Below are 17,003 nucleotides of genomic sequence, written 5' to 3'. Positions count from 1 at the left end.
CTCCCAGACATCGAGTCAGTTTGAATAGAGGGTATGTGCATGCATGAAGTGAATTGCAAAGTGAGTTTAGTCGTTTAATGCAATCAGGAGTTTTCGGTTTGGATGTAAGGGCTGTCAAGGCCAGAAAGTAGTTTTTTGCCACCTAATGAATCAAATTTTTATAGCGCTTTTTCCAAGTGCTCAAAGCGCTTTACAAAGGTTCATTCATTCATACATTGGGAGGTGAAGCGGCCAACAGTCGACGCCAGCGTCCTCACTTCCCACATTCACACACCAACGGTGGCAAGCTGACACCGACCTTCTTATTGGATCAATGTGGGGTTCAGTGTCTTGCCCAAGGACACTTCGACATGTAGATCGACATGTAGACAGGAGGAGTCGGGATTTTAACCACCAACCCATGGACCATTGGCCAACCTGCTCTACCTCCTGAGCTACAGCCTAGTAGGCGTTCCCGCATAACTTCCTGGTATGATGATGTCACATGCATACCCTCTATATATGCTGGATGTAATTTGCATACAGATGTGGAGAGACTTAATTTAATTGACATTTAAAAAAAAAAATACATATCATTTAATCCCTATCCAGGTGGTTCAGATTTGGATTTTGGCTTGGAATCACTCAACACCCTGAATCCAAATCGGATCCATTAGGATAGTGGTTCTCAACCGGGGGGGGGGGGGGGGGTCCCCAGATGACAACATTGCTTTCTCACTCAACAGTAAACAAACCAACAAAGTTCAAGTGTATAGAGGGTATATGCACGTTTCTAAAATGACAATTTAAGGACTTTTTAATACATCTAAAATGACAAATTATGAAATTAAAACATTGGCCAAATAGTCAAATATTACAGGCAGAAATTGTGAAATTACACGATTTACAAGCATTTAGATCTGCTTTTCACAATAGAACCGTGTTATACAAAATGTAATGCCTCAACTCTTGGTGCTCATCGGGGTGGGGGGTCCCCAGTTAAAATTCACTAAAATAAGATTTTGGGGGTCGTGGCCTGAAAAGGTTGAGAACCACTGCTTTAGGATAGGGATTAAGTTTTGAAATCAAGGTAAGAATTGAATCCAACAAATAATGAACTGAATTTAATAACAATTTTATTTAAATTACAGAAAACATGTATCATTGTATTTACATTATAATTCTGTGAAATCAGGTTAAAGATTTTAAAAGCACAAGTTTCATAGACGACCTTTCATAGGTCACTGCCACTAGATGGCACTATTACCTGGGTTCACTTTTTTTGTATGATCTCTTAGGCGTCAGTACTTCTGACTATTCTTGTTCCATTTAGAACAACTGTATGAATCAGATTACGTAGATAATTAGTGTACTGCACTGAAAGAAGAAAAAAGGAGTTGGTTCCTCTAGAATATTGTCTGTGTGCAATACCCCAGTGTTTCTCAACCACTGTGCCTGGGGACCTTTGGTGTGCCCCTGAGAAGGGTCAAGTGTGCCCCTTGAAACTGTTTGAAAGCCAATATTGTATTTATCATTTTAAAAATGATTTAAACTAGTGAAAACAGCCGATCTACAAGCACACAACGCCTCGCGGTGCGAGGCGTTGTGTGCTTGTAGATCGGCTGTTTTCACTACTGTTGTGCGACAGCCTTTCCCTGCGAAGAAACGTACAAATTTGAAACTTGGAGATACAAGGTTTCTTCCCGACAGTGACGATATTTACACCTCCGTATTATGTTGGTGTGCCCATGGATTCTTGGGACATAAAAAGTGTGCCCATGCAGAAAAAAGGTTGAGAAACACTGCAATACCCACCCACATACAAGTGATCATGGTGTAAGGGAAATCTGCAGTAAATGTGTAGCTTGAGTTGGACAATGCACCACAACCCATGCCTTTACTTTGTGTGCATACAGTGTCGACACTTGTCAATCAATTTCACGTGTCTTTTTAATATACTGTAGGTGTCTCTAAAAACAAAAAAATGATTTCATTTCATGTACATGATGGCTTTGTGTGCGTATGTCAAATACAAAATAGTAAAACTAATTAGCTAATTCTAAGCCAATTATCAATTCATAAAAGCTCAAAGCTTATAAAAAAAGACAGCTCATACAAAAGACAGCTTTTTTTTCTCCTTCATTTGTTACAGTGCGGTTTCTATCTATACACGACTTAACCCATTCAGGCCTAGAAATATGGAATGCTTTAACCAGTGAATAATAGCAGATATACAAGCTCACAGCGCGGCACCGAGTGCCGCACTGTGAGCTTGTGGATCTGCTATTTTTGAAAAAGTCATGAAAATGTTTATAAATCTTTGAATATATGCATTTTCAAAGCGAACATTTGTAACTCAAATTTTGCTTCTGGGTGGTCCCTGGAACTAAATATTTTGAGATGGGGGTCCGTGGCCAAACACATGTCATTTTGGGGGTCCTTCACATGAAAAGGTTTGAGAACCACTGACATAGCAGTCTCTCAAGAACAGACTAACTGAGCTCCAGCTAACTGAAAAGGACCTTTTCTTTGACGATGGCTGGCCAGATTGCTGACATAGAAACATAGGTTTTTCAAAAAACCTCAGAAGGATTCAAAAGACACGGGTCAATTTTCACGTTTTTTCTAAAACAGCAGATCTACAAGCTCACAGCGCGGCACTCGGTGCCGCGCTGTGAGCTTGTATATCTGCTATTTTTCACTGGTTAAAGCGTTCAATAATTCTAGGCCTAAATGTTAACCCAGACGGGTTTTCAGAACGCTTCCATCCTATCTCAGTAGCAGCAGCGTCAGTAAACTGGACACGCACCCGACGAACACGGACGTCCGTGGCGCCCAGATCTGGTCGGCGCTGCCGTACAGCCGGATGCCTGGTACCGTGCTGCTGATGAAGCTGGAGAAGGTGGACACCTTGGCGTAGACCCCGGGCTGGTTGGCCTCGCCGCAGCCCACGCCAAAGCTCACCACCCCGGCCTGCACCCAGGTCCCGTTCACCATCTGGCAGACGAGCGGGCCTCCCGAGTCCCCCTAGAGAGCGGGGAAGAGAATGATCCCAGCGGGTCACTAAGCTACACAAGTACTATGCACTGAAATCTAAACAGCCGGTCTAAATAATGTACAGTAGGGGTATTTCAACATGGGGTCCTCAGAGTTACTACAGGGGGTCCTCCAAATCTTTGTGAGATAGAAACTTTTTTCTCCTTTTTTATATTAACCACTTGAACCCTAGTGTCAATATTCGGAGAGCTTTAGCCAAAAATAGCCGATCTACAAGCTCGCGCTGCGAGGCGTTGTGAGCTTGTAGATCGGCTATTTTTGGCAAAGGCTTGGTGTAGAGGGGAAAGAAAGAGCACACCAAGTACAGAGTGAAAGGTCAAGGTGTTGACGGTTCAAGTATCTATCTTATCTATCTAAATATCTGAAAACACAAATTTACATGAATTCAAAATATACTGATTGTGCTGTCAAACGATGAAACTATATGGAATCTATGAAAAGGTTGTGGGGGTCCCTGCTTCATCTCTCAACTAAGGGGTCCTTGGCCTGAAAACGTTCAAGACCCCTGATGTACAGTGTTACGTCAGAAAGATACGGTAAATTGGCAAAGTTAATTTGTGGAAATGGGAGATTCGTTTAACCCATTATAGGACTACGGGACGATTCTAAAAACGCCCTCCAAATCCTGACCCAAGTTTTCTGAATAACTATTCAAAACAATATTTATATATATCCACCTGTTTCCGCAAGAATTTAGTGTAGCGTTATCTGCGGGACACTTCCGGTTAACAGCAGACATACAAGCTCACGACGCGTCGCAGTCGAATATTCGACAGGACTGGTCAAACTGTCAAATCGACGCGTCGCAGTCGAATATTCGACAGGACTGGTCAAACTGTCAAATATTAAGTACAAGAGGCGAACATTGTGAAAATAGCCGATCTACATGCTCAAGCATGTAGATCTGCTTATTTTCACAATATTTATCTGCGGAACAGAGTCACATTAAATGTAATACCTACAATTCCAAGTGCTTGTCAGGGGGGGTCCTCAGTTCAAATATGTTTATTTTGGGGGTCACGGCCTAAAAAGGTTTGAGACCCCCTGGTATTAACAAATTCATCCACCAGGGGCATTGACAACTCATTCTTATGACTTCCTATCTAGCCAAGCTTTATAAACTGATATATATTTTTAAAGAAAAAAAAAGAGAATATTCGACTTCGGGGAACAACGTCGAATAGTGACTTTGATATTTGAATCTTTGGTGAATGCCCCAATTTATACCGATTTGTGTTCTGGTATGCGAGAATAAATACATTAAAAAGTAGAACAAACGGGTCACACCACAGTACCTGGCAGGAGTCCTTGCCACCCTGCTGGAAACCAGCACAGATCATGTCATATAGAATGTCCACGTTCTCCGTCGGGTGAAGCTGGTACATCTGCTGACAGGAAGACCGGGAGATGATTGGCACCTGGACTTCTTGCAGGGTCCCCACTCCAGGCAGAGGAACTAGGAGGAAGGAGATGGGACACAGTGTTGTTTTTGACAGCACATTTTGATTTAGTTTTAGTCATAGTCTTTTGAATAAAATGTCATTTAGTTTTAGTCATAATTTAGTCGCCTGAAAAGTATTAGTTTTAGTCCAATTTTAGTCAACTAATTAAAAACTATTTAGGCGACTAAATCTACAGTTGATTTAGCCAACTGAAATGTATTTTGGCAGGCCTTGATGGCATCGTAATGACTGATTTTACACTTGGTTGTGTGCTGAAAATAGCCGATCTACAAGCTCACAACGCGTCGCGCTGCGACGCGTTGTGAGCTTGTAGATCGGCTATTTTCAGCATGCAACACCTGAGAGCAACCAAACATAAAATGACTCTCTTCTCCACTAGTCCCTCCCTAATGTTATAGTCTAGTTTTTATATTGTTGACAAAATTGTCAATTTATTTAGTCTTAGTTTTAGTCACCACAGCTTAGTTTTCGTTTAGTTTTCGTCAGTGAAAGAAACGCAGTCGACAACCATTTTTCGTCATAGTTTTAGTCGACGAAAACACTGATTGGATCTACCAACACCAAAAACCTCTGCTCTTTTTCCCCCTCTACTCCAAACCTCTTTGATGAAAATAGCCGATCTACAAGCTCAAAGCGCCTCGTGAGCTTGTAGATCTGCCATTTTTGGCTAAGGTTCTCAGAATATGGACGCTACGGTTCAAATTGTTAATATAAAAAAAAGGAGAAAAAAGGTTTCTATCACACATGGATTTGGAGGACCCCCTGTAGTAGCTCCGAGGACCCCTAGGGGGTCCCGGACCCCCTGTTGAAGACCCCTGATTCAGAGACATAAAAGTCATCCTATGTAGTTTGTCTTTAAATAAACAACATATTGACCATGAAGTCCAAATAGGTTTACAACAATTAATTGGACTAATCAATTAAATCAAGCATTTAAAACAAATCTATTTGAAAAATGTAAATATATTGATTAATTAAAGAGAACAGGCTTCTCAATCATTTATACATTTAAAAAAAAAAGAGACAAATAATTGTATAGTTTTAACTCTACGTTGAAGACAAATAAGTGTGCCGACTCTGCATTTGAGAGCCCTCACCCTGGTCTCGAATGTGTCCCCAGCCCGTGACAAAGCACTCCATGCCACCCGGGAACAGGGTCCCGGAGGCGGGTAAGCAGACGGGGCGGACGCGATCCGACCAGGTTATCGGGGAGCTCAGCTGGACCAGCGCTATGTCCTGGCCCTGGTGAGGCTCCACGTAGCCATACGGAATCACCACCCGGTACACGCGGTGGGACGACTCGTAGGGGTTCCAACCGTTCAGTAGGTGCCGGCCCGCGTAGATGGTGTACATCCCCACGTCAGACGGACTGAAAGAGAACAAGAGAAGACCCGATGAAACCTGCTCACGTTAACATTCAGGCACGTGCACACGTAGACATCAAAGGGGTCTGTAAAAAAGTGCCCTCTCTAGACCATGAATGCAGTTTTTTGCTATGGTAAAAGAAATGCAAATGCCCCTCTTTCCATGCCATAACTGAAGGCAGCATTCAAGAGAATTGCCTTGTCCAAACTCTCCTGTACATGAATGCAGCATCTTATGTTAACATAATTGTCATCTCTGTGTAGAAATCCATGCCGTTACGCCACATCTCCAGAATTGACTTGATTATGCTTAGTTCAGTGTGGTGATCACGCACCGAAAATAGCCAACCTACAGTCCAAGCTCGGAGGACGGCTGAGCTTGGAGGTCGGCTATATTCGATATTTCCACCAAAAGGCCCTTTTAGAAATTTCAGCCCCCGTCTCTCTACATGCCCCTGATAACATTGAAACGTGAAACCTATGCTATGGGCTTACCTCAAGCCACGATGATCTATTGTGTGGGGTTTGTGCTGAGCAGCCGGTATATAGAGCAAGCCTGCCGTTTGCATATTCAGATGTAATCTGATCATCGTGGCCATGTTTTGAAAGCATCGTTTTTGTTTTTACTGAAGTGACACAAAAGACGTGCTGCCACTTAAGTGACAAGAAAATCGAGTGACAAATGTCGCCACCCAGTCGCGAAAGAAGACACAACAGCATGCAATTAAAATACAGTATATAACGAGGTTACTCGCATTTGTTGAAGTAATATTACGGGACTGAAGTCACTTTGTTGATGATAATGACAATATGACAAGTTATTTCACTTTAAGACGATTGCCAGAACTGAAATGATACTGAAATGATTCTCTGTGCTCATAGTCCAGGCGTTTCGGGCAGTATTTTGATGGAATCGTGCACTTTATGAAAGAAGCATGAAACACAGTTAGAAAATGCCATATGGAACATTTTTGGCTATAGGGGCATCGCAGTTTTTTCTTGGGAAACTTGTGGGAGCCAATTAAAGTTGGGCTCTCATAGACTTTACTATATGTGAAATAATACAAAAAATCACACCCGTGTGAACTGAGCGGTGGTTTACCCACCAACCCCCCCCCCCCCCTCCCCCTGTGTGTGTGTGTGTGTGTGTGTGTGTGTGTGTGTGTGTGTGCGTGTGTGTGTGTGCCTGGCCTGGCCTGAAAACAGCGCCCCTCCCTTAACATGTGTGGTCATAAAAGGTACTACACCACAGGCTTGAGGTTACATACAGACCCACCCACATACAAACAAACAAACATACATACCTACACACACGGCCACGCTATGGAGACGGTGTGACCACCGCTCAAAAATACATATGCTTTAAGTAGCATGTAAGGGGTCAAACTAGGTGTTTTGGGGGATTCTGAATCCAATGCAAACATTTGTTTTGCAGGAAAAAACATTCCTTGGGCTAAAAACGGACCCCATAAAACTATGGTTTAGTGATGAGTCATCACTTTTCAAAGTTTTGTGGTGGCCGTTTCTCGGAAAGGAATGTTTTTCGTGCAAAACAAATGTTTGCATTGGATTCAGAATCCCCCAAAATCCCGAATAACACCTAGTTTGACCCCTCACATGCTACTTAAAGCATTTTCTTTTTTTTTTTTTACTCTATAGTAAAGTCTATGAGAGCAACTTTGATTGTCTCAAATCTGCGATGCCCCTATAGCCAAAAATGTTCCATATGGCATGTTCTAACTGTGTGCCAAATGTCATGCTTCTTTCATAAAGTGCACGTTTTTGCCTGAAACGCTCGGACTATCATGAACAAGGTGGTGTGTGTGATGAGGCGTTGGGTTTCTGAATTTCATGCGTCTCCACCACCACCGTACACATTATTGTGTATCATTATTTTATGCTTTAACTATTGAAAAATAGCAGATATACAAGCTCACAGCGCGGCACCGAGTGCTGCGCTGCAAGCTTGTAGATCTGCTATTTTTGAAAAATCGTGAAAATTTGAATTTTGACCCGATTCTATAAGTGTCTTTTGAATCCTTCTAAGGTTTTTTGAAAAACCTTTGATTCAATGTCAGCAATCTGGCCAGCCATCGTCAAAGAAAAGGTCCTTTTCACTTAACTGGAGCTCAGTTAGTCTGTTCTTGAGAGACTACTATGTCAGTGGTTCTCAAACTTTTTCATGTGAAGGACCCCCAAAATGATATTTATTTGGCCACGGATCCCCATCTCAAAATATCTAGTTCCAGGGACCAACCAGAAGCAAAATTTGAGTTACAAACGTTCGCTTTAAAAATACATATATTCAAAGTTTTGCACACATTTTCACGACTTTTTCAAAAAATAGCAGATCTACAAGCTCGCAGCGCGGCACTCGGTGCCACGCTGTGAGCTTGTATATCTGCTATTTTTCACAGGTTAAAGCATTCAATAATTCTAGGCCTAAATGGGTTAACACAGTCCTGTTATGAATTAAGTAGGAACAAATATAGCCTACTTTGGAAAGCAATGAGCAGCAGAAAGGACCCAGGACTCTGTGATTATGGTTCCACCACATACATGGCCGCTCTCCGTCGTCTGGGAAATAAGAGAGAAAGAGAATGAAATAGTTACAGCGGTGGTCCTTGAGGGGGTTCCAGGTGGTCCCCAGCTAAATGAGAGTTGGTAACCAAATGGACCTTTAGATCTTCAACTTTTGTGTGTCAAATAAATACCAAATGGACCCGTTGTTAAACATCTGCGTTACTTTCATTTACGATAAGTCTACACAATTGGAGAATGTATAAGAATTGTTATTTTGATCAACGTTTGCCTGTTCTCTCTCCTTTTGGTATATAAGCAAACTAGCATCAATATAAGCAAACTAAACAGCATGGAGTTGTGGGCAAAATCCTCTCACACGATAAAATATTCAAAAGTTTGGGGTCTGAGAGGCTAAATGTTATCAAGCGGTGGTCCGTGCCGTGGCTCAAATGCAGAATAAATAACAGGCCTTGCTATGAAAAGGGTTCAAAACCACTGCTCTGTTAGGTTACATTTATTACACTATTTGAGTTATAAATGGATACATTAACACTTGAGGATTTCACTGTGTAGTGTGTACACGACAGCATTCGTTCTCAAAGTGGGGTCCATATTCCTAATACGTGAGCAGGCCGTGTTTTTTCAAGATTCTTTTTCAGTTATTTTTAATAATTCTTTGGGAAAATGAAAAAAAAATATATATATATATATAATATACAAAATTTAAAATAAATGAAAAAGCTTATAAAAAAAACATGGATTGTTAGGAGGGTAGTATGAGTCACCAGAAAACATAATGAGTGTTTTTAATGAATCTATCATGGTTAAAATGGAGTTTGAAGTTACAATGGGTGTGTGTGGGGAGAAGCCCTGGAGGAGGAGGGCCTGATAACATTTACATCACATTTCTAAATACTGAATGAAGCAAATCAAAATCTGTTCAGGGTGTTCATAAAAGCCTGATTAGACGATAAAATGACCAAAAGTTTTTTTGAAAGTGAAATATCCTAAGGTCTGTAACTCTGAGAGCATACAAATGGAACCAAATGGACCCGTTCCATTTGAACACTCAAGAGTTGAATTAACATTGATGTGGCTGAGTAACTGCTGTATATCTGTAAACATCTTCTGTTATGGGGCATCTTTGCAAATGGGGGTCCGGGGCCAAATATATATATCAATTTGGGGGCCCTTGGCACGACAAGTAAGTAAGTAAGTAAATTTTATTTGTATAGCACTTATCACAGAGAGACCTCACGAAGTGCTTTACATACAACGGGAACAAACACAATAAAAACATTCAAATGATAGGAAGCGGAACAAAAACACAGAACTGTACAGTGCATCTCAGAGAAACAAAAAAACTAAACAAACAGCAGATACATTCATTCCCCACAAGGTGTGAGAACCACGGACTCCACTACAGTGAGTAAAATAATTGTAAAAGACAAATCATTTGAAGTTCCAAGTGGTTTACCTGAATATCCACCTGCCATGGCCATTCACCTTCAGAGGCCCCCATTCCTCCCACGATCCTGTTTTCCATGATGGGTGGTCGGCCACATTCTTGGGCATAAGAAGCAGCCAATATACCTACAGTACAACATGTGTAAAGATGGATATACTGTAACATGCCGGTCAGTGAGTGAACACAGCAGCAAGATTTGTGAACTGTTGCGACAAAAGAAGGCTAGAAACACAACCACCCTAAGGACTACAAACCATGGATTGACATCTAGACCTACTGCACAGTATGAAACAGAGCTGATACATTTAAATGCATTTTGAGGAAAATAATGCTGCTATTTGTACCCTGTATATAGACCTATATAAAATGTCACAATGCGACATAGCTCTGTTTACACAATGCTGTACCCCCTCCAACTGGCTATATGTTCCCCATTTTCAACTGTTTTTATTGTATTTGTGATACTTACTTTGGCAATGTAAACGTATGTTTTCTCATGCCGATAAAGCTCCTTTGAATTGAATTGAATTGAGTGAGAAGAAGTTGGGTTTATTGTAGGCCTTAGTGTAAAAAGTACTCACATTTAAAACTCACAAGTAAAAATAGCAATACTGCAATGTAGAAATAGGCCTACTAGTAAAAGTCTGGATTTCAAAATGTACTTGAGTAAAAGTAGGAAAGCATTGGCATCAAAATGTAGCCTACAAAGCTAAACTAAAAGTACAAAATGATGCGAGGCATTGTGAGCTTGTAGATCTGCCATATTTTCAAACAGCCTAGGTATAAAATAGGGCTAAAATGTTTTATGAATGATTTACAATATTATAATTTATATCTGCCAAGTAACTATAAGTTTTCAAATAATAGTGGAGTATAAGTACAATATTAGGATCCAAGATGTAGTCGAGTAGAAGTAAAAGTATTGGAAATTGGAAATACTCAAAGTGCACTTATAGACCACCTAAGTACAGTAGGCCTACTTGAGTAAATGTAGGATACTTATTGACCACTGAGGCCTACCTCGTTAAACTCCAATAAACACAAGGAAATAGACAGGCCAACATTTTAATTCCCGAACTCACCTGTTACACACCACAAAAAGGCATGAAAGGATGATTTCCACGGCATTTCAACGGGCGATCCTCCTTACCAAAAATAATGTAGGCCTATAACAACAAGCGACTTTGATTTTTTTTTTAAAGAAGATGCATCCAACTTTAACTTTTTTACTTTCGCCCTAGTTTGGAGAGCCTGCGGAATGTTTGCTGGTCATCTTCTTATCTAAATCAGCCCCAGCACAACAATAGCGACTTTGTTCCACACAGCAAACGATACGACCGACTGGCCAAGGTCTAGTAGGCCTATAAATACACTCTTTGTAGGTTTCTTTTAGGTGTTTTTTCGCCAGATCGATGCGCAGGCCTACAATCCCCGATTTGGACAGGATTTTTACCAAAGAAAAAAAGAACTACATCCACAGAACAGAACCGGTTTGGAGTTCCACGTAACGGGAGAAATGGAGCGATCAAGAAGCTTTAGGAGTGTCATTCCCCACCGCACCTGTCTACCTGCCCGTCGGCGACCAATAGAGCGCACGGTTCAACCCACTTCAGCCCGCTTCAGCCAATGGAAAAGTTGGGAATGACGCTGTTCGCTCCTGGTGTCTCCTGGCTCCAGGTAGGCTACAATGAATCTGTTCAATTCTTTTTTTTCTTTTCTTCCAGAGGCGTCAATTGGGTATGGCAAGCTATGGCAGCTGCCATACCTTTGCTACAGGGGGAAATAATAAACATGTACTTTTCATCGTGCCTGTTGCTAAGGTATGGCAACATGACTGGTGTCTTGCACGCCGCGTGCAAGACACCAGTCATATTGCCATACCTTAGTTTTTTCTGAACTGACGCCACTGTTTTCCCCCCTCCTTTTTTCCTCTCCTTTTACGTTTCCCGGTAGGGTGTAGGTAGGCCTACTACCCTACTTAAGGCTACTGGCAGTGGCAGAAATGCTCTGACTGGTGGTGTAACTTGTCGAATTGGACACCCACATGTTTTTGGAAACATCAACCTCTATAGTCTAGAAGAGTGTGGTTCTCAACCTTTTCAGGCCAGGCTGCAGGCACGTGCACACATAAACATCAAAGGGGGCTTGAGCCCCTGCCCTTTTATCCGTCTGTAAAAAGTGCCCTCTCCAGACCATGAATGCAGTTTTTACTATGGTGAAAGAAATGCAAATGCCCTCTTTCCATGCCATACCGGAAGGCAGCAATGCATTCAAGAGAATTGCCTTGTCCAAACGCTCCTGAACTTGAATGCATCATTTTATATTGAAAGAATTGCCCTCTCTGTGTAGAAATCCATGCCGTTACGCTAACGCCATATCTCCATTATTGACTTGATTTATGTTTAGTTCAGTGTGGTATCAAGCACCGAAAATAGCCGACCTCCAAGCTCACAACACAGCGCGTCACAGCACGACGCGTTGTGAGCTTGGAGGTCTGCTATTTTCGGTGCTGTCACCAAAAGGCCCTTGTCAGCCCCCTGCCTCCCTAACATTCTCTGCACGTCCCTGCCAGGCTGCGACCCCCAATAATCATATTTTAACTGGGGACCTCGACCAACCCACCCGGACGAGCACTAAGTTGAGGCATTACATTTTGTACAACACGGTTCTATTGTGAAAATAGCAGATGTACATGCTCTTTCTGCCATTTTAGAGGTATTAAGAAGTCCTCAAATAATTGTCACTTTAGAAATGTGTGGATACCCTACCCTCTATAGAGTCTATACACTTAAACTGTTTGCTGGTGTGTTTACTGTTGAGTGAGAAAACAATGTTGCACATTAAGTTAATCATCTGGGGACCCAGCAAAATTAATAAATAGGCCTAGCTAATTGTCTAGCTGCGGACAGCCCTATATTCTATCTGAAATATTTTATTTTGTGCCAGGGACGGGACCACCATTGTGTTTTTGTTGCTTGCAGATCTGATAGTTTGATTGTATTTATGAAATACGCGTTGGAATTGTTTTTAATTGATGATTTATTTCTTCTTCTTTTGAAATCTATCTATATATATATATATATATACTCAGTGGTGTAAAGTAACTAAGTACTTTTACTTAAGTACAATTTTGAGGTATCTGTACTTTACTTGAGTATTTCCAATTTCTAATACTTTTACTTCTACTCCACTACATCTTGGATCCAAATATTGTACTTTTACTTCGCTACATTTTTTGAAAACCTTAGCTACTAGTTACTTTGCAGTTATACATTAAAAAAAACATATATTAACCACTTTAGCCTTATTTTCTCCCTTGGCTATTTGAAAATAGCTGATCTACAAGCTCACAACGTGTCGCGATGTGACGCATTGTGAGCTTGTAGATCTGCTATTTTCAAACATTTAGTACTTTTACTTTTGGCACTTTAAGTACATTTTGATGCCAATACTTTCATACTTTTACTCAAGTACATTTTGAATTCTGGACTTTTACTTACAGAGTATTTCTATATTGCTGTTTTGATACTTTTACTTAAGTATAAAATGTGAGTAGGCCTACTTTTTACAACACTGTATATACTGTAGGATACAAAAAAAGTAACATGGGTCCCGACCCACTGTTTGGGAAACCGTCGTCAAAGAAAAGGGAAGCCCTCTCGGTCTGTTCCTCTTCCTCTTCAGAAGTGTAAGCTATCAGAGTATAGGGGCTTTTAAGCCGTGACATCATTTTGTAGGCAGAGGAGAATCTGCCCCCAGAGCATTTTCTGTCCCTCGCTATTTAAAAAAACAACGACTAAAAAATAACGACTAAAGTATAATTCTAACACTTTCCTTTCAACAACAAAGAGAAGAAAAATGTGTAAATAGTAAAAATAGTAAAAAGATTCACGGAAACTGGGGGCAGAAATTCTCCTCTGCCTACAAAATGATGTCATACTTGGATTTTTTTTTCGCCACCTGTTTTTTCTTAATCCTTGAAGGGTATATTTTAAGATTCTGCCAAGCTGAAATTATGTTCTCATCATGGGGTTAATTTTTAATTATTTCTTGCACCTACCCATTTACATACAATACAGGAAAAAATACCCCCTAAAAAAAATCTTCTTTAAGTAGCAGGTGCGGGGTCTAACTAGGGGTTTTTCATGATTCTGAATCCATTGCAAGCATCCATTGTAGCATGAAAAATATTCCTTGGGCTAAAAACAGCCCCACAAAACCATGGTTTTGTGATGAAAAGTGATGAGTCATAATTTTTCAGTTTTGGGGGGAATTCAGCCCAAGGAATGTTTTTCGTGCAAAACAAATGCTTGCAATGGTTTCAGAATCATGAAAAAAAAAAACTACAGTAGTTAGACCTCTCACATGCTATTAAAGAAGTTTTTCGGGTGGTCTTTTTTTCCTGTATTGTATGTGAATGGGTAGGTGCAAGAAATCATAAAAAATGAACCCCATGAGAACATGTCAGCTTGGTACCTTAAAATATACCCTTCAAGGATTAAGAAAAAAAAATCCACCCTATGCGCGCGGACCCCCCTGTCCATCTAGACTACAGTGTTTGTGAACCAGTCAGCTGTGACAATAGGGAATAAACGTGAACACAAGCGGTTCTCCCTAGCAACACAATTCCCCTGACCAGGTCCCATATCATGCCCCTACAACACCTTCAAATGGAGGAACCGGTTCTGCAACAGGCATCAGCTGAGGGAATGTTTATTTTTCACAATGTTATTTTGACCCGTTCTCTCTGGTTGTGTGTGTGTGTGTGTGTGTGTGTGTGTGTGTGTGTGTGTGTGTGTGTGTGTGTGTGTGTGTCTGTGTGTGTGTGTGTGTGTGTGTGTGTTTGTGTGTGTGTGTGTGTGTGTGTGTGTGTGTGTGTGTGTGTGTGTGTGTGTGTGTGTGTGTGGGTGTGTGCGGGTGTGTGCGTGGCACGTGCGTGTGTGTTTGTTTGGGGGAAAAAAGGTATCATTTATACAAGAAATGAGGAGTGCCAGAGGGCGAGGTTGAGTCTGACGAGGTGAGTTTTCATTTGATACTGTGGAGATGGGGAATGAGACTGCACTCTGCAGTGAGTGTAGCAGAGTCACTCAGAGAGCTTACCTCAATCCCAAAAGCATGAAATCTCCCGGGCCAAGGGGCATACCGTCTTAAAGGGTTAGTTCAGCTATTTTTGACATAAAGCTGTGTGAAATACTTGCCATTAAAATAGTGGTTAAAAATCACACCCGTGTGAACTGAGCGGTGGTCGTGGGGGGGGGGGCTGTGTGTGTGGGGTGTGTGTGTGTGTGTGTGTGTGTGTGTCTGGCCTGGCCTGAACAACAGCGCCCCTCCCTTAACATGTGTGGTCAGAAAAGGTACTTCAGGCTACATACAGACACGCACACACACACACGCACGCATACACACACGGCCACGTATAGGAGACGGTGTAACCACCGCTCAAAAATGTATGAATTGATTACCAGAGTCCCGTGGTCAGAGTTCTGGTCAGTTTAGAAAGAATATTAAGTAGTTCCAATGGGGTGGGGGCCATTTGGCGTGGCCCAATCATTGAAAATAGATTAATCCACAAAACTAGCATCATTTGTATTGTTGGCCTATTTCCACCATATAGAGCGAGGTTTCGTTCTGATCAACTGACTGCAAAGCACCTTGTTTTGGGGAAATACGTTGCACTAGCGTAGTGATACTGGACACAAAAAAATAGTACCATGTGACAGAGAGGGGTCAAAGTTGAACAAAAGTTGGTCTATTTGGTAGAAATAGGTCAACAATACAAATGACGCTAGTTTTGTGGATTCATCTATTTTTAATGATTGGGCCATGAGCCCCTGCCAAATCACCGGAACTACTTTATATTCATTAGAATTAATACATTTATAACCACTATTTTAATGACAAGTATTTCACACAGCTTTATGTCAAAAATAGCTGAACTAACACTTTAAGCATACATGGGCAACTGCGGCCCCACCTTCATTAATGCGGCCTGCAGGTGAATAGTGAATACTGATATATTATTGAATGACTAGGGTAAAATGTTACATTTCAGGATTCCAATTCAAAAATAACAAAAGATAATTCAGGATTCGAATTCAAAAGTATCAAAAATAGCAGATCTACAAGCTCAAAACGCGCCGCAGCGCAACACGTTTTGAGCTTGTAGATGGTCTATTTTTGCTACTCACTGGAGATGCTACTCAATGGAGATTTTTGCTAGATGAGAAGATTTTGCTCAACAGTAACAATATGCAATTTGGCCATCTGGATTGAGTGAAAATATAGTGACCCTCTCCATCATCAAAGTTGCCCACCCCTGCTCTTAGGCTAGTGTCCCACGCGGGAGACCCGGGGTCCGGGTTCAAAATCCTGGGCTTTACGGCTGCTTTTCGACCGGCAAAGAACCGGTTCGGGTTCTCTCTCCCGGCCTATGGGATGAACCAGAGGTGAGCTTTTCCACCGAGAACCGAGTTGGTTCGGAACCGTTAAAGTTGGTTCGGAACGGGAACCACAAAATCCTTGGTTCCTCTGGTTCAATCTGGTTCAATCTGGTGGAAACGCAAGCCGGTTCGCGGTCGGTTCACTAGAATGAACCAAGGTTCCAAGAAAGTTGAACGGCACTGGTTCTTGAACGAAGGTTCTTTTGGTGGAAAAGGCCCCTACTAGTGCATAGGTAGGCCAGTAGGGGTCCATTCCACAGGGACGGACAGACATCCTGTAGTAGCTGAATGTGTGGGAAGGGGTCAAGGGGTAGATCATGTCCCGAAAGTAAGGGGTTTTAATGTTTATGTCACAAATCTCACCTTTGACAACAAGTGTAAAGGCACATATTTCATTTTAGTATTGTCCTCAAAGACACTACATGGGCAATTATCTCTATCTTTTTAATACTGCAATAATCATTTTTGCTCTGTCTAATCCAGGGGTCTTCAACAGGGGGTCCGGGACCCCTAGGGGGTCCTCAGAGTTACTACAGGGGGTCCTCCAAATCTTTGTGTGATAGAAACCTTTTATATGAACTACTTAAACCCTTAGCGTCCATATTCAGAGAACTTTAGCCAAAAATAGCTGATCTACAAGCTCACAACGCCTCGTTGTGAGCTTGTAGATCGTCTATTTTTGGCAAAGAGGTTTGGTGTAGAGGGGAAA

At 41.6% G+C, this 17,003-nt stretch overlaps 1 protein-coding gene across 1 annotated transcript; it reads right to left on the bottom strand.

The window, feature by feature from the left end:
- Positions 1-2,675: 2,675 nt before the first annotated feature.
- On the bottom strand, positions 2,676-11,352 carry LOC308302833 (serine protease 33). Its single transcript, XM_080747140.1, has 6 exons — positions 10,937-11,352; positions 9,864-9,979; positions 8,361-8,440; positions 5,597-5,868; positions 4,332-4,492; positions 2,676-3,006 (listed from the first exon to the last, which is right to left on the bottom strand). Exons 1-6 carry the CDS (start codon positions 10,980-10,982, stop codon positions 2,749-2,751), a joined length of 933 nt encoding a protein of 310 aa, XP_080603266.1. The 5' UTR covers positions 10,983-11,352; the 3' UTR covers positions 2,676-2,748.
- Between the last annotated feature and the right edge of the window lie 5,651 nt (positions 11,353-17,003).

Source organism: Nannobrachium achirus, assembly GCF_963921795.1.
Source record: "Nannobrachium achirus genome assembly, chromosome: 18".
In the NCBI taxonomy this organism is placed as follows: domain Eukaryota; kingdom Metazoa; phylum Chordata; class Actinopteri; order Myctophiformes; family Myctophidae; genus Nannobrachium; species Nannobrachium achirus.
This window is presented reverse-complemented; position numbering and strand designations above follow the sequence as displayed.

Coding starts and splice junctions, on each gene's coding strand:
- LOC308302833 (XM_080747140.1), bottom strand. CDS start 10,982: ATGCCGTGGAAATCATCCTTTCATGCCTTTTTGTGGTGTGTAACAG. Junction 4,493..5,596: donor GGGACACATTCGAGACCAGG/GTGAGGGCTCTC, acceptor CCTTCCTCCTAG/TTCCTCTGCCTGGAGTGGGG. Junction 3,007..4,331: donor GTGGCAAGGACTCCTGCCAG/GTACTGTGGTGT, acceptor CCCGCTCTCTAG/GGGGACTCGGGAGGCCCGCT.